The 21,330-nt window shown below is 51.4% G+C and overlaps 1 protein-coding gene across 1 annotated transcript; it reads right to left on the bottom strand.

Moving 5' to 3' along the window:
• Window positions 1-8,689: 8,689 nt before the first annotated feature.
• CRYBA4 (crystallin beta A4) lies at window positions 8,690-15,547 on the bottom strand. Its single transcript, XM_058532292.1, has 5 exons — window positions 15,467-15,547; window positions 14,699-14,817; window positions 12,822-12,963; window positions 10,462-10,604; window positions 8,690-9,002 (listed from the first exon to the last, which is right to left on the bottom strand). Exons 1-5 carry the CDS (start codon window positions 15,503-15,505, stop codon window positions 8,855-8,857), a joined length of 591 nt encoding a protein of 196 aa, XP_058388275.1. The 5' UTR covers window positions 15,506-15,547; the 3' UTR covers window positions 8,690-8,854.
• Between the last annotated feature and the right edge of the window lie 5,783 nt (window positions 15,548-21,330).

The raw sequence follows: 21,330 nt of genomic DNA, 5'->3' as shown, positions 1-21,330 counted from the left end.
ATCAACCTGTGAGATTCCTCTTGGGAGAAACCTGCTTGATTTTTCCACCGTGGCGTCCCCGGGGCTCGGCACAGGGTCTGACACAGGAGGCCCTCAACGTCTGTTTGCAAAAGAATGACGAAACCTCGAAGCTAGGAATGCTGCAGTTCTGGAAGGCCTCTCGGAAACCATTTTATAGATGGACAAAGACCCAAAGAAGGAAAGTGACTTACCTGAGGTCCCTGTTCCAGTGTGGCCATGCTGACGATGTAATCACAGCGTCCCCAGCTCCTTCTGCCTTCCAAAGGTCGCTGTCTCCTTTTGAAGCCAATCAAACACCTCCAGCGCCCACTCTGAAATGGCTGCAGAGATGCAGTTCCCTTTCAGGGGCTTGTCTGGCTCTGCTGGTGGGCGCGCCAGTCTTAGCCTCTTGCTCCAAACACCTGCTCCTGTCCCCTTGAGCACCTGCACCTGTCCCCCCGCCCTTCCTGTAGCCTGCTGTCCTCTCCCCAGACACAGATGCAGTCCTAACACCAGGCTACTCAAAGCTCTCGGGGAAGGCACTAAGGAAGTTGGGGGCACATAATAACACTTATTGAGCATTTACTGTGTTCTGGGTTCTGGGCTAAATGCTATAAATGCAATAGCTGTACCAGCCCAGTGGTGCCAGGTGTCGATAGCATCCCCATTTTACAGACAAGGAAACTGAGGCTAAGGGAACACAGCTAGAAGGTATCTGAACCAAGATTCAGCCCCAACAGTCTACATCCAGATCCTGGCCTCATGGAGACCCCTCCCCACTCCCGTCTCATTACGCCTCCCAGCCTCTCATCAGCCCGGTCTGACCAGCAGCCCCATACGGTCCTCCCTGCCTCCCTGATCCAGCCTTCCCTCCCCCGCACGGCCACGCCGCAGCCATTCTGCAGAACTACTGTTCTGCATTCTTCATTTATGAGATGCATCTGGGCTCTCTGCAAATCAGCCGGGAACACGGCGGTGCTGCAGGCGGGAGGTGGGGGGTTCTGGAAGCCTAGAGTCTTCCAGGAGGCAGACAGCGGCTGGGCTCCGGGCACCAGGCTCCAGCAGGGGGAGCCAGTGGGTCTGCAGAGCGCAGAGCGGGACTGGGGACAAAGCAATCTGTGCTTTGCATCTGCTATGTATCCTGGCCTGCCCGAGGCAAGCAGCAGAGAGCCCTGGGGGACGGGACGATGGGAAATGGTGGGCGCCAACATTGACTGAGCATACCCTCAAATCCACACAAAACCCCTCAAGGCAGGGATTCTTGTGCCCACTTTACAGGGGAGGAAACTGAGGCTTGCAGAAGGTAGGCAAGCTCTTTTGGAATGTATAACCCTGCTTTGTCCCTCCTCCCCCCACAAAAGAGGGGAGTTAAGGTGGTTTATAAAGATGCTCTTAGGAGAGCCAGAAATCAAAATATAAAATAAGATAGAAAAATTAGCCCAGAGAAAGCAATATGGAGTCAGAGACTAAGTTCTTCTTCCAAATGCCTGCCACATGGTTCTGCTCAGTTGCTAATAGTGGACTGTACATTGGTTCTGAGCATCCTGGCAGCCAAGGCAAAGAGGGAATGCAATTAGTTTCTCAAGTGTCCAAGGTCTCTGAGTAGAAAAGAAACTAGATGCATAGAGACACAGCTGTGGCTGGTATTGGCAACAGAGAAGGAATCTCAGCCCCTGTAATCTAATCGCAGATCCCTAATTTCCCAGAAACTCCCCCTCAATCCATCTCCCTGTCTGCACCTTTCGCTGTCCCACCACCCCAGGGCAGAACAATCTTCTGACAGCGCCTTGGAGGGTGTGTTTTCACATGTCGCCACCAGGTGGCAGGGCGGTGCCGGTCTCGGGTGGACATTTCCTAGACTGCCGGACAAGCTGTGCACCCGAGCTGCCCGGCGGGCGGGAGGGGCCAGAGGGGCGGGAGAAACCTCAGCCAGTGCGCGGCAAGCTTTTGGTTGGACCTCAACGAGGAAATCAGCCTCGTGTTCGGCAGAATCAAGCTGCGCTGCTTCTCCACAGGGGACTAGAAGGAAGAGAGCCCTGGGCAGAGTCAGGAGTCCCGGGTTCGATTCCCAGCTCTGCCTCCGGTTCTCTGTAAACTTGAGCACATCAGCTTGCCGCTCTCAGCCTCAGTCTTCTCATCTGAGCAAGGGGGTGAACAATGGCTGTTGGGAGAAAAGGAGACTGGGACAGGGATGGAGAATGATCACGGTCACTAACGCCAAGGACAGCCACAGGGTGAAGGACCGAGCGCTTCTGAGCTACAGGGGAGAAAAAAGAGGACCCACCTTCCTGGAAAGAAAAACCACGAGGGCTCCTAGTTAGGGATGAGGAGGGGAAGTGGTGAGCTCCTGTTTGTTTCCTCTGGTGAGTTTGGGGACATAAAAGAGCCAGGCCTGGTTCAAGTGTAACTGACAGAAACCCATCTTAAAATATCTTAAGCCAAAAAAAAAAGCCGGGAGAGGGTGTTTCTGGCTCATGTGATAAAAAGCACATGGGGCGTCTGCGTAACAGCATGGTAAGACTCACTCTCCCCGTTTCTGGCCTCCGCTTTCCCTTACATCGGTTTTGTGTTCAGGCTGCCCGTGGTGGCGAGCTCCGAGCTTACGTCCCATAACTTCACACGCCCTGCACATAGCGAGCATCTCTTTCCAGATGGTTCCAACCAAAGTTCCAGAGCTGGCTCACGTTGGTCCCCACTGGGTCGTGTGCCCATCCCTGGGCCAATCACAGTGACTGTTATTGGCCAGACTTGGGTCGTGTCCCAGGCTCTGGAATCAGGGTGGGTGGACCCCATTCAGGCTTGACTCAGAGAGAAGGGAGGGTGGTTGTCTAACCCCCAGGGGAAAACTGGCAGACTGCCGCCTCTGGGAGGAAACTGTGACAACCCACAGGCCTGCCTCTCCCGACGTCTTGTGTCAAGAGAAGACGCAGGAGCGCCCGCCAGGGAAAGGCAGGGCCTCCCCACCCAGCTGATAATCCCCCTCCGTTAATCTTGTAATTAAGGCAACAGGAAACAGCCCCAGGAAGGAGGGACTGGGGTGGGGGGTTCACCTCCCACAGCTCAGGCTGGTGCGAGACTGCACGCCCCGGGCCAGCTGGGGGCCCCTTTTGCTCGGTTCCCTCATTGGCGAGCTGGGGGTACCCGGGGTGGGGGGCGTCACTCGAGGGGAGGTGTGAGGGCCGGGCCCTGTGCTCAGCACAGAGTAGACGCTCAGTAGATACTGTTTCTTTGTCCTTTCCACAAAGGACTGCGGGGACGGGCTTCGTTACTCTAGGCATCGGAGCTTTCGTCCTTGTTAGGAATGAACAGATGTTCCGCTCTCGCCCCTTTCATTCCAGGTGGTTTCGTTTCTTTTTATTTGACCATTTCCGCCGGTGTCTCGGTCACAGTGCTCCAGGGAGGTGACTCAGGGGCAGTGGTGCGGGGCGCGTGTGAACAAGACAAAGAACAGGAGGGGAACAGAGAGGGAGCGAGTGAGGGAGGAGAGGGAGGAGCCTCCCTCTACACAGCATGGTATTTTCCACAACACCCTTTCAGGTCTCGCTTCCTTGACCCTTGAAACAGCCCTCTCCTGTCAGAGGCGAGGTAACTGAGGCTCGGGAGGCAAAGTAGCCGCCCTGAAGGTGGCCCTGTTTGGAAAACTCGGGATCCGGGATTCAGACCCGGGTGTGTGCAGCTCCAAATGTGTTGACATCCTCCCGGCCAAGCCAGCCACTCCCGGGCGTGAGTAGCTGGGCTGGGCGATGAGGCTGAAAGGAGCAGCAGCATGGGTGGTGCTGGCTGTGTGGTCTTGGACAAGGCTGCTTCCCTCTCTGGGCCAGGAGGATGCTGGTTTGGGGTCCGCAGTCCCGGAGCCTGTGGTCAGTCCTGTTGGCCGAGTGCACTGTTCTGGATGATGGGTGTTCCGTGCCTACCACTTACTTCTGACCAAATAGCATCAATCATTCAAGTTCCTTTTCCTTTATAACCTAGAGAAATTGGTCTCCTGGCAAGATATGAAAAATAATTTCACGCTCTCTTGCCTCCCCTCCCAAGATCACCCCTGACAAATCGTCTCTTTATTGCCTGTCGCTCCAGCCATCAGCTCACATCTGGGGTCCCATTTTTTATGGTTACTGGCCTCACTCTTGTCTCCAACTGGGGCTGGCTCTTAATAGGACTGCCATCATAATTCTAGTGAGGCTCCCTCATTCATTCATTCATTCATTCAGCAAATGTTGTCTGCTTTGTCCCCAGGGATCCAAGAGTTTCCTGTGATAGAGGAGAAGCTCTCCACTTATTCAGACTAAAGTGTGAGGGGCTACTTTCTTAACTTTTTTAAAGGAGGGCATGCACCTAGCAACTTACTGTTTATAAATCCCATATAAGCCCATTATCTCTTTAATCCTCCCCAAACCTTCCACAACCCATAGTGGGCTCAATGCTCTTGCAGGCTGGGTGGTCTCAGGCCAGTTGCTTGACCTCTCTGAGCCTCAGAGCCTCAAGATTCTGATGGGTTTTAAGGGAATAATAATGATGTCAAGGAGTTACTATGTGGTAGGAGTTACATCCCATGTGAAAGAGACGGGCACAACATGCACCATCGATATTATCCTCATCATCGTTATGAGGAAGGCACGCCCCAGGTAAGGGGACTGGGGTGGGATGGGGGGTGTCAAAGCAAAGGACAGAGGAAGGTAGAATGATACTGACAGTACTGAGAATGACACCAACGACTTCCTCCAGCCTTGCCTGAGAGCTCACCAGATACCTTGCACATGTTCTGGGCACAGGCGTGTATAATACGTCATTTAACTTTTCGCAAGCAAAGAGGTGGGTGCTGTGTTTCCCAGTTAACAGATGAGGAAACTGAGGTCGCTGGTAAGCCCAGGGCTGTGATGGCCTGTTCCCCAGGGGGTGATGCCAACCGAGAGCTGTCAGGGTCAGACAGCCGCCCCTCTGCGGTGGGTACAGCTGTAGGGGTACACCCCCCACAAACCCAGTGCCTTCCAGGGGCTCAGAGTGAGGACACATGTGATTGGAAGACGGCAGCCAGGCCCAGCCCCCATCCCAGGCCTTTGCAAAACCTCCGAATCCACAGAGACTGACTTCCAGGCTCTCTCTCTAAATTGTCCTCACCCCTGTGTCTTCCTAGTGCCCATTCCCTGGGACTGACCATGAGACCACTTCCTGAACAGTACCCGTACTCCCACAGCAGCACTTACCTCTCCCACAGTTCACTTCCTAAAGCCCTGCTGAATGTCAGGACCTGAACACACACAACTAATTCATACTGTGGTGTGAATGACCAACACAGCTAACTCCAGCATTTCCCACCTTATACTCCTCAGGTCACTCATCACGCAGATGCTCCACCGAAAAACAAGAGAATAATAGTTGTGTGGTCAAATAAGTTTGGGAAACTCTGAATACTCTTCTTCCTTCCAGAGAGTCACAATACACAAAAAACTATTGCAGGCTCTGAGAAGTCCTCCAGTATAGACACCAACAATACCCAAACCTATTGGACATCATTTTTTTTTCAAGGAACAATGTAACAACATACCCAAAACAGTCTTTGATAAATCCTAACTGAGGAACCATGGAGATATGGGGGTAACATCTGTGTCCCCCAATTAGAATGTAAATCCCTCAATGGAAGGGGTTTTTGTTTGTTTTGTCCCCTGTTAGATCCTCAGCGCCTGTAATAGTGTTTGATACATAGTAGACATTTGATAAATGTTTGTTGAATAAATGAATGAGTGAATAGGGTGAGTTGGCAGCAGGTCTGTGTTCTAGTTCTGGCTTTGCGTCTAACTCACTGCACGTCCTTGGGCAAGTCCCCATCCAACCCCTGGATGAGACTATATCATACATACTCAGTGGGGGCAATAGCACCCCCGAAAGGTGAAAATTGATTCTTGGGGAGCAAAAAGAACTCGTACTCTTTTTTATGTATAAAGCACAGATACACATATCGGATACACAGATACACGTTATATCTGTGGTATTAAAATTTCATGGAGAGATGGCAATTAGGAAAAGAATGTTTAAAAAGGCTCCTTGGGAGGGAGGGGAGGCAATAATGAAAAAAGGTTGAGAGACACCAGACTTGATCTGGAAGTTTCCTCCCGGGTCTGACAGTCTAGGGACCTTTGACTCTAGGTGGGAGGATTGGCGGAAATATCTGGGGGAGCAGGGGACAGCAAGAACCGGAAGCCTCAGGTGGGAATACAGCTGGTGTTGTGGACTGAAATGTTTCCTCTCAAAACTCATCTGTTGAAGTCCCAGCCCCTGGTTCCTCAGGTGTTTAGAGCAAGGGTCTCTAATGAGGTGATTAAGTTAGGCCGTTAGGGTGGGGCCCTCATCCAATAGGACTGGGGTTCTTATAAGAAGAGAAAGAGACACCAGGTGGGCACACAGAGGCAGGGCTGTGTGAGGACACGGCGATAAGGCAGCCTCTGCCAGCCAAGGAGAGAGGCCTCGGGAGAAACCAAACCTGCTGAATGTTGATCTTGGACTTGTAGCCTCCCGGACTGTGAGAAAATAAGTCTCTGTTGTTTAAGCCGCCCAAGGTGTGGTGTTTCGTTATGGCAAACAGCAACCGAATACACGTGGCATGTGTAAGGAAGAGTCACCGTAGGGACGTGAGGTCAGAGAGGCCATGGGGGAGGCAGACTATGGCTGGCCTGTAGGACTAATAAAAATGTTGTTTTGGTTTGTTTTTCTCGGAGTCGGATGGGAAGCCTGGGAGGGTTTGGAGCAGTGACAAGACCAGCCTTACATTTTTAACAGGACCACTCTGGCTGCTGGGTGGAGAACTCACACAGCCTTGTGAGGGGCAAAGGTGGGAGCAGGGAGAGGGTGAGGAGGAGGGCAGAGGGGGAGGCTCGGACCAGTGTAGTAGCATTGGGGATGGTGATACATGATTGCATTCTGGTCCATTTTGAAGGCACGGCCAGCAGGATTTGCCAGTGGATTGGATTGTGGGGCGTGAGAGAAAGAGAAGAGTTATGGGTTATTCCTAAGGCTTGGCCTGAACAGCTGGAAAAGTGCAGCTTCGGTTTGGGGTGGATTGTTTGAGATGTGCAGACATCCACGTGGAGGTGTCGAGCAGTCAGTCTATACTCAGGGATGGAGTTCAGAGGAGAGGTCTGCATAGAGATAAGCACCGAGGAGGGTCTGCCTCGCCCACCCCTCTCCCAGCATCTGCCCCAGTCCCGTTCTTATCTGTCCCAGCCCTCCAGCTCCCGTGCTTCCCCCATCACAGCTCCTATTGCAGGATACTGCGATCCCCTGTGGACTCACCTGTCTTCCCCATCCAACCAGGAGAGAGAAAGGACTTCATGTGTCTTGTTTACCACTTCCCAGGGCCTGGCACACAGTAGGTGCCAGTTAAATGATTGTTGGAATGAATGGGGTGATACAATGAGGGGTTAAAAATTACTAAAGTGCAAATGTTCCTAAACACTTCCCTCCCCTTCCTGAGCCAGATAATGTTATCTTTTCCAGCAAGCTGTTCAGATCCCCACCCCTTCCTGTCTCTATCAGACTTATTTACGGCAGAGGAAGATAGTCCGGTAAAAGAGCCAGACAGCTTATGAGAGAGGTTAAGACATCTATGTAATAAAGAACCAGGAGACAGTAATGAGGGAAGGAGAGAGAGAGAGAGAAAGGACACAATCTCTCCACTCAGGCTGCAAGTGGAATGGGAATTTATTTCTTTGTTTTAAAGACTTCCTTTGGAGGTTGGAGGATGTTCAATGAGAGACTCCAAGGTAGGGTGTGAGAGAGATAACTGAGGAGAGAGAAAAGGAAAATGAGAAGGTTTGCTATGGGAGAAAACTGGCTCCCTCCATGCATGTTAAAAAACACAAGCTAAGAACAATTTAGCAGGAAGACAGCAATCATACATATATGTGCATCTAATAACAGAGCATCAAAATTCTTGAAGAAAAAAAATCAGAAAGCAAAAATGGACAAAACTAAAGGGAGAAACAGATAAATCTAAACCACAGTAGGAGATATGAAAAGCCCTCTCTCAGTAATTGATAAAAAATTGATTTAAACAAATCAGCAAGGATATACAAAAATCTAAACCACACTCAACCAACTGCACCTAATCAATGTTTACAGAACACTATACCCCAGAACTGCAGAAGTTAAATACTTTTCAAGTCAATCAAAAATAAACCATGTGCTGGGCCATGAAATAAGTCTCATTTCATTCCAGAATATTGAAATCTTGAATATGCTCTCTGCCCACAACAGACCTAAATAACAAATCAATAACAATACAATATCTAGAAAGTCCCAAATATTTAGATAACATGCCTTTCAATAACCCATGGGTCAAAAAAGAAATTACAAGGGAAACTAGAAAATATCAAAGTAAATGATAATGAAAACACATCAAATTAAAATGTGTGGGAAGCAGCTAATGCAGTCCTTGTAGGGACATTCATAGCTCTCAATGACTATATTGGGGGGAAAAAAAGAGGAGCCTAAAATTAATGATCCGAGAGTCTACCTTTAAAAGCTAGAAAAAGGAAGAATAAGTAAACCCAAAGTAAATAGAAGGAAAGAAATACTAGAGATAGCAAAACTCAGTGAAATAAAACACAGACAAATGACAGAGGAAATTAACAAAGCTAAACATTGGTTCTTTGAAAGGATGAATAAAATCGAAAAGCCCAAGCTAACACTAGACCTTTTTTATTACTTTTAGTTTTCGTGCCGACTGTGCATGGACTGGCTCACACAGGTGCTGGGGTCACACGGCTCACAGGGGGAGGCAGAGGAGAGAGCACGCGACAGCCCCCACAGCTCCTCTGTTCCAGACAAGCACACGTTTGCTCCTCAGCTGGCCCCCCACTCACTGCTGGATCCTGCGGATGCTCTGCACCTGGAAGGTCTGGGCATGAGAGCCCCACTCCCGGAAGTGCTTGTAGTCGCCCGAGTGGTGATCACACTCCAGCACATACTGAAAACCACGGTAGCCAGGAAACTGGGAACAAACCCATCTGGGGAAGAGAAGGGTCAGACTGTTACCCTAGGGAGGTACCAGCATGATGGTGGAGACGGGGACAAAGGGACTCAAGCTGCCATCACATTCCAGCCACCCTGGGCCTTCCTTCAGTGCCCAGAATGTACCTTGCTCTTCCCAGCACTGTGCCTTTCATCATGCTGTTCCCTTTGCCAGAACACCATTCCAGCCACTCTTTGCCTGGCCAATTGCATTTATCCTTCAGATCTCAGCTCAATCATCACCTCATCAGGGCAGCCTGACCTATTCCCTAAATCAGGCCACAGTCCCTTATTGTACCTTTGTAGCTCTCATGTAATTAGACAATTATCAGAATATTTGTGAAATGTCAGCCTCCTCCACCAGCAGGTGAGCTCCTGGGTGCAGGGGTGTGTGTGCCTGGTTCATTGTTATCCCCAGTGCCTGGCACAATGCCTGGCAGAGAAGGGGGCTCAATGTTTGATGAGTGAGTGAATGAAGGAAGGAAGGAAGGAGTGGGGGGTCTTAGTCTTTCCCCCTCCTCCCTTACACTGAGGCACTTCCAAGACAAGCACTATTCATTCAATTCATTGACCCCTACATTGTTTGAGGCTGGACAAGAATTGGCATCTCCTTTTCTGACCTGCCTTTTCTCTTTCTGTAAAACAGGGCGGTGGACTCGAGAATCACCAGGGGTCCATCCTACCCTGAAAAAACAAGATTTTCTGGTGGTTCCTTCCTAAGTGAGGATCTCACACCTCAGCCGTCACCTGCCGCCTCTGGGTGATAGGGCAGGAAGGGTCAGCCAGTCCTGGGCTCGAAGCCGATTCAGTCACCTGCCTGCTGTTGGCCTTGGAGCAAGGTGGGTAACCCACATCCATTTCCCTACGGCTGGACATCTATTCTCTGCTCTTCTGAGACCCTGTCACCCCCCCACCCCCACCCCCAGTCAATGTGGGAAAATGCTCCTCTAGCAATGAGCATGTGACCAGGCCTAGCCAATCAGAGTGCCCCATTCCTGTGGGTGCGGTGATTGGTTCAGGGTTGAGCACATGACCCAAGTTGGACCAATGAGAGCCTTTCTTGGAACTTTTGGTGGAATCATTGAGAAAGGACACTTTTTCCCTGGGGCTGGCTGAAGTGCAAGGATGAAGCTGCCATCTTTGCCTAAAAATGTAGCCTCGCTGAGGCAGGCAGGGCAAGAGGGGGAGAAAGACAGATCCCTGCTGTAGCACCTGGATCCAGCTGTGCCTGAAGCTAGTTACAGGGGCCAATAAATATCCTTTGGGCTTAATATCAGTTTGATCTGCATGTCCACTTCTTGCAATCCCATAAATTCTGCCTGATACCTCTCTGTGCCTCAGTGTCCTCCTCTGGAATGTAGGCATCAGAGCTCCAAAGTCCCCAGCACACAGTTTTCACAGGAGGTGTCCCTACCCCTCCCTTTCCCTGCCAGGCAGAGCCTTGGATCCACTTACGCCCCCGAGTGCACATGGAAGGAGCCCACTTCATTGCCTTCCCAGCCCATGGCCTGGAGGGAGGGATAGTCATCATTCAGCTCTCCCTTCCTGCCCAGGAAGTTCTCTTGCTCATAGATGGTCAGCCTCGAGTCACGGTGGTTCTGCAGGCACAGGGAACAGGTCAGACCATCAGGTGCCCTGTTCAGACCCAGGAGTCTCTGCTGGCCCACACATCCCCGCCCTTGGCTCCCAAATGAGAAGAGGAAGAGGAGGAGGAGGAAAAGAAGAAGAAGAAGGAATCAACCTGAATATCCAGCAACAGGGGATCAGGTGGTAAACTGGTATATTGCACTAGGGTTAGGAGAAGGATGTGGAGGAATGGCTTCAAATCCTGCCTCTCCACTCACCAGCTGACTGAGCTGAGACGTGTCACACAGCATTTCTGAGTCTGTTTCCATGTCTATAAAATGAAACTAACCACATCTACTTTTCAAGATTGTTTTGAGGACTAAATGAAATCGGAAGTAGTAAACTGCGTGAAAGCAGAGATGGCATCTGTCAGAGTCCACTGTGGGTCCCCGTATTGGCACAGTGCCTGGGCCATTGGTGGAACGAGTGAGCAAACGAACTTATTCACAAAATGGAATACCAGGGAGCTGTGGAAATGATGCTGTAAATGAGACAATCTCCTGGGAGGATGATTGTGATGTATTTGCCCAGTGAGAAAAGCTGGTTTCCAAGCCTTAGGTTCATTATGGTTCAATTTTTATAACCATTTTATAATGGTTTTATAAAATGATTTTATAATGGTTTTATAAATGATATATGCATGTAGATCTACAAATATTGACACCAATCACTAGAGATGTGATCTGTGGATAGCAAATAAGATGAGAAGAAATCTTCAGCAATGTTAACAGTGGGCTTCTGTCTCAGAGGTGTGAGTATAAGTGACTTTTATTTTCTTATTCTGCCATATCAGGGTTTTTTCCTGAATTTTAAATGATAAATATGTGTGCCTTAGATGATTTTAAATCAATAAAAGTTGTTCTTAGATGGCTGATAGGCACATGAAAAGATGTTCAACCTCAGTAATGATTAGGGAAATGCAAATCAAAACTATAATGAGATATCATCTCATGCCCGTCAGAACGGCTATAACTAACAAGACAGGAAATAACAAGTGATGGTGAGGATGTGGAGAAAAGGGAGCTCTCATACACTGCTGGTGGGAGTGCAAACTGGTGCAGCCACTATGGAAAACAGTAGGGAGATACCTCAAAAAGTTAAAAGTAATATATATATAATATAATCCAGCTATCCTACTTCTGAGTATTTATCCAAAGAACATGAAAACATTAATCTGAAAAGATAAATGCATCCCCTGTGTTCATTGCGGCATTATTCACAATAGCCAAGACTTGGAAGCAACCCAAGCGCCCATCAACAGATGAACAGATAAAGAAGATATGGTATATATACATATACAATGGAATACTAAGCCATAAAAAAGACAAAATTGTGCCATTTGCGACAACATGGATGGACCTTGAGGGTATTATGCTAAGAGAAATAAGTCAGACAGAGAAAGACAAATATCATATGACTTCACTCATATGTCGAAGGTAAACAAACAAACACATCAATACAGAGAACAGATTGGTGGTTACCAGAGGATAAGGGGATGGAGGGAGAGAGAAAGGGGTAAAGGGATACGTGTACAGTGATGGATGGAAACTAGCCTATTGGTGGCGAACATGAGGCAGTCGAGACAGAAACTGAAATATAATAACATACACCTGAAATTTACACAGTGTTATAAACCTATATGAGCTGAATAAAATAATTTTAAAATAAATAGATAGCTAAATGTTGTTCTTGAAGGAAAAAAATACACCTTTCTGAGCCTCAGTTTTCTCACCTGTAAGATGGGGATAGTTATGCCCACCTCTACCCATACTCCATAAACAGTAGCTAAAATGTAAAACCAGGAACACTGATACTGAATCAGGAACAAGAAACGAGACCCTTCCTCCCCACCTCGCCCCGCCGTCTCTGGCACCCAGCTTCTCCCAGCATCCCTGAGTCATGAAAAGAGGGACATGAAACACGCAGGGCTCACGTCATAACCAAAGTGGCAGTAGGCGGAATGTCTGTGGTGGGATCTGTGCAGACGCTATACATCTTCTTCCCCACACCGTAGGCACTGTGGCCCCATTTCCAGATGAAGAAACTGAGGCTCAGGGCAGGGAGGGACGGCCGTGTCACCCAGCTTAAAGAGGTGGCATGAGTATTTGAACTCAGGGACATCCTGTGCCCAACGCCCCCCCCCCCGGGGGTCTTGGGCCTCCCTGGGCCGAGGCAGCGGCAGGACTCACAGCACAGGGCACGGGCCGGAAGGAGGTGAGCCTCTCGGTGGGGTAGGCCGTGTTGCCACTCCAGGCATCCCAGGACGGGTACTCGCCCCGCTCCAGCACGTACTGCTGCCCCCGGAAGCCAGCGTGCTCAAAGCCCACCCACCTGCGGACAGAGGGCAGAGAGCGCAAGAGGTGAGAGACCCTTCGCCCTGAGTTCTAGACCGATGGTTATCAGTCAGGCGTGACTTTGTCCCCCAGGAGGCATTTCACGCTGTCTGGAGGCATTTTTAGTTGTCACACTGGGAGGAGGGAGGAGAGTATGTTTGCAACTGGCATTTAGTGGGTAGAGGTCAGAGATGCTGCTAAACCTCCTCTGATGCACAGGACAGCCCCCCACAACAGAAATATCCGGCCCCAAACGTGCGCAGTGCCGAGGTGGAGCCATCCCCTCTGGACCTAGCCGCCCGCCGCCTTGCTGTGCGTCCCACAGGTGGGGGACCTGCCCCACGCAGGTGCCTCACAACCTCGCATGGGCCCCTCTAGGCCACGGAGACAAGGTCTGACCACCGGCTGACCCCAGCCCTGGGGGGATTCCTCGTGATCCTCCGGAACGTGGGGAGACAGGCAGTCCTGTGAGGAGCTGCCACACGGCCATTTCTTGCCCACCTCCCTCTCGCGAGGGAAGCTTCCACGAGACAGTCGCCCATCTGCCTCTCTGGTTCCGTGAGCTGTGGGACTTTCCACCTCGCCACCCTGGCGGGCACAGCAGCAGCTCTAGCTGAAGCCTGAAGGGCTCCTCAGCAACAGGGTGCCCACCTCTCCTGCCACCATCGGGCCCCTTTTGGTGCCGTCCTGCAGGACAAGGGGCACGGAGGCTAACCCCATGCTGACCTGGCATCCGCTGTCTATAGAAATAAAAACCATCTTATCTAAGTAAGAAACCTGAACTTGCTGTCTCCTTCCCGGCAAAAGCTATCAGTCTGCTGGACATATCCCTGGACAGGTCACTGCCCCCCCCAACCCCATTCCTACTGTAAGAAGAGCATTAACCCTGGTGTGAGATGCGGAAATACCCCCAAGGCAACCTTCAGTGGCACTCACAGGTGTAGCATGAAGTGACCCCAAATCACAGAGAGAACATTGCTCTCCTTTCAGTCTACTTTGCAACCTTCTAGAAGCTTCTACGCAATATGGTAGCCACTGGCCACAGGTAGCTAATTAAATTTAATTCTACATAAATTTAAATTAAATAAAATTAAAAATTCAGTTCTTTAGTGGCACCAGCTACATTCCAAGTGCTCGACGGTCATAGGTAGCCGGTGGTTCCAAAACGGACAGGGCAGACGTAGAACATTGCCATCACTGCAGAAAGTTCTACTGAAAGGTGCTGATCTAGAAGTCCCCGCATGGTATTAGTGTGCCCTTAACACCAGTCGACATCTGATTAATCTCTCTCTCTCTTCTTTTTTTAACAAAGCATATCTCATGCTCAGAGCCTCAGTCAGGCAACAATGTTCAGCTAAAAATTAATGGCATTGTTTTTTACCATATTTATTTTTATAGTTACCTTCTACTTTTGGTGAGTGATGTTGGCTTTCGATTTATGCCTAAGAGGGACATTTCAGACCCAACACTTGATTCTAAAGATCTGCCCCGGCAGGGCTGCCTCATGCAGCGGGCAGGATCTGTGTGAATGGCGCCCACTACATTTGGGCAGTGCACAACCTGCATGAGCATACACTGCCGTCCTGCACACTCTCCAGCATTTTGGATGGAACGAAGGCACAGCGGAAAGTTAGAGCCTGGAAAGGTAGGGCCTGGAAGGTCTAAAAGTCCCAGCACCCCTCTCCAGATTCCCGTCTGTCTCTCCCACCCCGACTCACAATCCCCGGACTCACGCTCCACTCAGCACTTTCAAGGATCGCACAGTCTCAAAGCCAAGCTCCAGCACGCTGGGGCACTCAGCCGTGAACTCGTGGCGCCGGCCCTGGAAGCCCTCCTCGTCCCACACCACGATCTAGCGGGAGAGAAAAAGGTGGGGCCTGCATCAGAGCCCTGTGGGGCGTGAGGGGTGAAGGGCTCACCCCAGGACTCAGGCTGGGACTGGGCAGGTAAAGTAGGGATTGCAAACTCAGCTGCCTCCCGCCCAGGCAGGTAAGGAGGGAGAGGGCCAGGGCAACCGAGAACACAGGCCCGGGGCACAGGGGCAGCCTCTGCTCAGCGCCACCTACTGTTGCCACGTGGTAATGCAGGCCAGACTTTCCAATTTCTGAAGACAATCAATAACCTGGACTTTGCTGTGGACCCTCCAGGTTTTTAAAGGTTAATGACAAATTCAGAAAAAAATGTTCTAAACACAGAGGGGGGCAAATAAATCATGCCCAAAGACTGTGCCGTCGTTTGCCATCTCTGCCAAAGAGCATGACAGTTAAATTTGGGGACCAGAAGAACCCCAGGAGGCAAATCGAGACCCCTGTGTGTAACCTTAAACAAGTCCCTTCTCCTCTCTAAGCCTCAATTGCATCCTCTGTGAAATGGGCCCTCATAACCCCCTGCCAGGGGGGAGGTGGGGATTCATTGGAGGTGGGGATGCAGGGGTCCCGTCGACCTGGGTTTGACCTGTACCCCCCCACTCCCCAGAACCACCCCCCCATGCCTCGCCCTACCTTCCAGTGTCCCGCTGTCTTGGTGCATTGCAGAGCCATGCTGCCCGCTTCCTACACAAGAGAAGAAGATGACAGCTTTCCGCCCTGACTCTGCTCTTCTCCTTGAGGCTGAGGTCCGGTTTGGGAGAGGCAGGGGTCCAGACAGGGTCCAGACGTGCCTGGGCTAGGGGCGGAGTGTGGCTCTGGCCCGTCCCTCTCCTCCCCTTTCCATCTGTGACTCATGCCATCTCCTTTTCTTCCGTCCCATCGCCATCTCAAAGCTTAGCCATTCTGGATCCCACTGCCTCTGAGCTCCTCTCTGTACAGTTTCATCTGCTCACTGTGGGAAATTTCTGTGGCTGCCGGTGGGTGGCAAGTGGCAAGGTGCTCAGCTTAAGACCCCCTCCCAAAGACAGGACATGACTCAAAGAGGTGACTCTCGTGGTGGAGATGGAGGCAATGGGACTCTGCATAATTTTGGTTTTAAATGAGGGTAGCAGGTCCTGCTCTTGATATCTGGGGCCTGGCCTTGGTTAGGATGAGGATGACATTCAGGGTGACACAGTGATGTCCCCAGGATTGGGGACCTAGGCTCCCCCACCTCCCAGCGTGCTCACTCAGAGCTCGGGTCCCACCCCGTCTCCAAGCCTGGACTTACCGAGACGGACCCAGAGAACATGCCCGACCTGGGACCCGCCGAGGTCAGGCTCTTATAGGCAGGGAGGGGAGAGGGCCCCTGGGAGGCAAAGCTCCGACTCAGCAAGTGAGCAGCAAAAACAAAAGCCAAGCCTGGCTGAAGCCCCAGGGGAGCGGTGTCAGCAGCACTGGCTTCGGTTGGGAGGGAAAGGGTCAGGTCGCCTCCCTCGGGGGTCAGCCACAGAGAAGGCAAAAGGAGGAAGGTCTGCCTTAGTCAGCTCCATGCGACTCCTGACTAGAGCAGGAGAATGAGCACTGGACAAGGAGCCCAAAAATCTCATCCTTCCTTCCTAGCTGCGTGCCTGGGGCAGGTCATTTCCCCTCTGTTTCTTCTATAAAACGGGGCAAGAATAAACTACATCGCAGGGTGGTTGTGAGGTTCTGTAACATGCCTGGCACAGACTAAATATACAACGGACGCCTCTACCTTTCCGCCTCCTGTGCCCCCTTCCTCTTCCTGCAGAGGCAATCAGGGTAGGCTTCATGTTGGAGGTGGCACTCAAACTAGACTCTGAAGAGTGAGGAGGATTTGTACAAAGTGAGATAGAAGGAAACGCTTTTTCTAAGCAGAAGTGTGGAGGTGGGAACTTGGGACGCATATAAAGAGAAAGCTGGGAGCCCCGCTGGGGGTGGAGCTCAGGGACTCTGAAGGAGAGCAGAGGGAGCAAGGCAGGAGCGGTGGGCTGGGCGGGGGCCTCCAGGGCCCACAAAGCCCACAGATGAATCCAGAGGGCTCTGTGGGCAGAATGAAAGAGCTTTGCCCCCAGGTAGGGCAACTGCCAAACATGGATATGTGTAGAATTCACTCTGCGCACCGTCTCCCCAAATGCCCACCTTCTGAGGTGATCTAAGAGGGGCTGCTCACAGCACGGGAAAGGGCATGGCCGGAAATCAGACCACTCTGGAAACCCAGCCCAGCCTCTGAACATCTGGGTGACCTGGAAGACGTCTGCTCTCTTATGTCTGGCCTATAAAATGGCCACATGAGCTCCCTCCTGGGAGGGTTAAATGCTGCTCTATCAAATACGTAACTTTGATGAAGGGTTACCATGAAGATCAAAGGCTAAGAATGCAGCCTCTGCAGCCAAACAGCCTGGGTTTGCATCCTACTCTTGCTGGCTGGCTAACATTGAGTGTGTTACTTAATCTCTCTGAGCCTCAGTTTCCTCATGTGTAAAATGAGTCTAACAAGGTAAACCGAGTTTAGCCTAAGAGATAGGGGTATTGGAGGGTAAATGTGAATTACACATGAATAGTCCTTGCTGTTCTGGAATTGATCCCGGGACATAAAAAGCATTATGTGCCTCCATCATCATTGTCATCATCATTGCTAATAATAAAAATGATTCCTATTAAGATTTCTGCACTCCCACGTTCAGTGCAGCATTAATCACAACAGCCAAGATACGGAAACAGCCTAAGAGTCCATCAGCGGATGAATGGGTAAAGAAAGTGTGGTATATACATACCATGGAATATTATTCAGCCACGAAAATGAAGGAAATCTTGCCATTTGTGACAACGTGGAGGGACCTCGAATGCATTATGCTAAGTGAAATAAGTCAGACAGAGAAAGACAAATACTGTATGATCTCACTTATATGTGGAATCTAAACAAGACAAACTCAGAGAAACAGAGAGTAGAGTGGGGGTTGCCAGGAGTTGGGGGGAGGAGGAAATGGGGAGATGTTAATCAAAGGGTACAAACTTCCAGTTAGAAGATTAACGAGTCTGGGGATCTAACGTCCAGCATGGTGATTATAGCTAATACTGGATCATGTACTTGAATGTTGCTAAGAGAGTAGATCTTAAGTGTTCTCACCACAAAAAAGAAATGTAACTATGTGATGAGATGGAGGCGGTAGTTAAGGCTGTGGTGGTAATCATGTTGCAATTTATAAATGTATCAAATCAACACATTGTACACTTGAAACTTACACAGTGTTCTGTGTCAATTATATCTCAATAAAGCTGGAAAAAATGATTACTATTAAATAATTATTCATATAAAAGCAGCTCTCAAGTTTTTAAGAGGTTGAGTTCAGAAGTTAAGATGTGACTTCCCAATTCCGTTTCATGGATGAGAAAACAGGCTGAGAGAGGTAAAACGGAGCTGCCTCAGTTTCCTTATCTGCAAATAGGATTAATCCCAGAGACCCCCTCCCATCATCGCAAGGATTCCAGAAGCCAAGTCAGTGCAGGGCTCAGAGTGGAGCCGCCCAGCCTGGGGGGCCATCCCCCACCTCTGCCCCCATCTCTTGGCAGGCGGCCCACTGCCACGGGGGACAAGGAACTGTCCCAGACAGCCTGGCCTTGAAGCCCAGACATGTGGGTGGCCCCCCACCACAGGCATCTTGGCGTTGGTTCCAGTGGCTGCCCCATCCTGCGGTTCTTGCCCCCTCCCAGGCCTTGGCCCAGGATGAAAGGCTGAGGGGGTGGCTGGGAAGCGAAGGGGTGCCCGGTGGCGGTGGAGGGGCAGAAGGCAGAGCTGGCTGCAGGCCACTGTGACCTCAAGTGGAGCTGGGCTCCGTGGGGAGTCTGGGTCCCTGGACTCCCGCAGAAGAGGCAGGAACCTGTGCAGACCCCTCCCGCCAGCCCAGACTGCAGGCTGATCTGGCTCAGCGGGTCCCCTGGGCCCCTCCAGCCCTGGCTCTTCTGTGAGTTCACACTGTGTGACCTTGTTGAAATCACATGTTCCACCTGGGCCTCAGTTACTCCATTTGTGAAATGAGGGAATTGGATCATATGAGTTTGTCATCCGTTCCGTTGTTCTGAGTCCTTATTGCTCTGTTTTGACTTCTGTCTCCCTCTCTCCTTCACCATCTGTCTCCCTCTCTGCCCCTCTGAATTTCTGTCTCCGTCATCTCTCTCTCTGTCCCTCTCCACTTCTTCCCATCAGTCTCCCTATTTTATTTCTTTCTCCCCGTCTCAGTTTCCCTATCTCCTCCGCACCCCACCTTCCATTATGACCCTTTGGCACCACCATTTAAGCCCCCCAAATTGATTGAGGGCCCACTATGTGCCAGCCCTGTGCTGGGTGCTGGGGCCCAGCGGAGAGCAGGAGGCGGTGGAGATTGGGGCATCCCCAAGGAAGCTGGAGACAGGCAGGCATATTCCCGGCCACCAGCTCTGTCCCTGGGGTCAGACAATGGGGGGAGGGTCTCCAGGAAGGTCAGGAGAGAGTGGGGGAGGAATCTGGGCCCAGTGTGGGCAGAGGAACGGAACCCAGGCCCTGAATGTCCACCTCACCCGAGCACAGGGGGTCCCCCCATCCCCACCCCTATATCTCGAAGCAGGAAGTCAGGCCAGGGCCAGAGGCAGACAGTGCGAGAATGAAGCCCACAGGCCCCCAAGCCAGCCTGCCCGTCCGGTTCCTGCTCTGACCTCTCTGTGCCCTAGCTCTGCTCATCTGTGAAATGGGTATAAGGCAAGTACCAAACAAGGTGGGTTGTCCTGGGGGTTGACTGAGACTGCGTGGATGTTGTGCTTAGTACTCAGTAAGCACTCAGTAAGTGGCCCAGTTGATATCGTGCCCACATCTGCCTTTACCAAGCATTTTTCCATCTCCTATGCTCACTGTCACCTTCTTTCCTGTGTAGCATCCAACAGGGACACTTGTGCCCACTTGTAACTGCAGTCACAGAGGTCTCAAGGGATTGAGACCTGCCAAAAGCCACACAGTGCATAGAGGCTGAGCCAGGATTCAAATCCAGGTCTCCTGCCTTCTGGGGGGCTCCCCTTTTCCCTGCCCCAGGATTGGCGGCCAGGGGGGACCCTGCTGGGGTTTTAGAGACAGGCGTCAGGGACGGGCAGGGCAGAGGGCGAGGTGAAGTCGCTGCTGGCCGGGGTTTCTGCTGTGCACGCTGGGCTCACAATGGAAAGTGCTGCTGTCCGCAGTAAGCCAGGCAAGGTTGGGGCCTCCGGGGCCCGCTCCCCACCCGGGGCCTGCTGAGCCAGCTCCTGCTTTGTGCCACGGACCATAGGGCCTGGTGTCTGCCAGACTATAAAATGGGGGGTCGGCCCCTAGTCACCCACTGCGCCCCGTCCGCCCGCCTGCCTGTCCTCCAGCAGGAAGTAGCAGGTAAGAGAGAACCTGCCAGGCTGCTGACAGCTGGAGGTGAGGGGAGAGGAGAGGGGAGGCAGAGAGGGGGGGAGGCAGAGAGAGCAGCTACAGAAGAGAGACAGGGTGATGGAGAGAAAGGCAGAGAGAGAGAAGAAAAGATAAAAATTAACAGAGACAGACAGAGAGAGGAAGAGAGGGAGGGAGGAGAAGAGAGAGAAGAAGAAAAGACAGTAATAAAGAAAAGATAGAAGAGATAGGCAGAGATACAAAGAGAGCGAGATACGGTGGGGGGAGAGAGAGAGAGAGGATAGGCACAGAGAGAGAGAAGTAAAGAGAGAGAGAGAGAGAAGATGGAAATAAACAGAGAGAGACAGGCAGAGAGAGGGAGGAGCAGAGAGAGAGAGAGGGAGGGAGAAAGAGACAGGAAGAAGTGGAGGGGAGAGAGAGAGAGATAGGGAGGGAGAGAGAGAGAGAGAGAGGGAGGGAGAGAGAGAGACTGGAGAACATCTCCAGGAAGGAATGAGTCCACGCCAGCCAGGAAGACTGTTGATTCACAGACTGACATGCAGGGGAGTGAGACCCTGGAGGCCACAGATTGTGGCCCAGATGTTTGGCCTGCCCAGGATGGGCAAAGCACCCGAGTAATAATAGTCTTCCTCTGGGAAGGCGGGGAGACGGATCTGCTCGCCCGAACTAGTTCCATCTGACAGACAGCGTTCAGTAACCCGCTGGGCCAGAGGGTCTCAATCTGTGTGGCCAGGGGGTTCTCCAATCCCTGGAGATTGTCTCCAAAATTCAAGGGGGCATGTTTTTCCCCTGGGGACAAGGACAAGGCATTCTTCAAACACTTAATGGCATCCGTGACCCCAAAGCTACGAGAAACCACAGGAATGGACCAAAGCTCTCTCCACCAGCGCCCACGCGGCCACAGCCTCATTTCAAAACCCCCGACAGGCATAAACCCACCCTCTTGGGTCCGCCTGTAGGCTGAGGCCCAGGCCTGCATCTGCACCGGCACCCCAGTTCCCAGAGAATGGCAGAGGCAGCAGTTTGACTGGGAGAGGAGAGGGGAGCATGCATTCATTCATTCCCTGAACAGACAACACTTGAGAGTCTCCTATGTGCT

Source organism: Diceros bicornis, chromosome 35 (assembly GCF_020826845.1).
Source record: "Diceros bicornis minor isolate mBicDic1 chromosome 35, mDicBic1.mat.cur, whole genome shotgun sequence".
Lineage (NCBI taxonomy): Eukaryota > Metazoa > Chordata > Mammalia > Perissodactyla > Rhinocerotidae > Diceros > Diceros bicornis.
The sequence above is the reverse complement of the archived record's forward strand: the minus strand, read 5'-3'. Positions and strand labels throughout refer to the sequence as shown.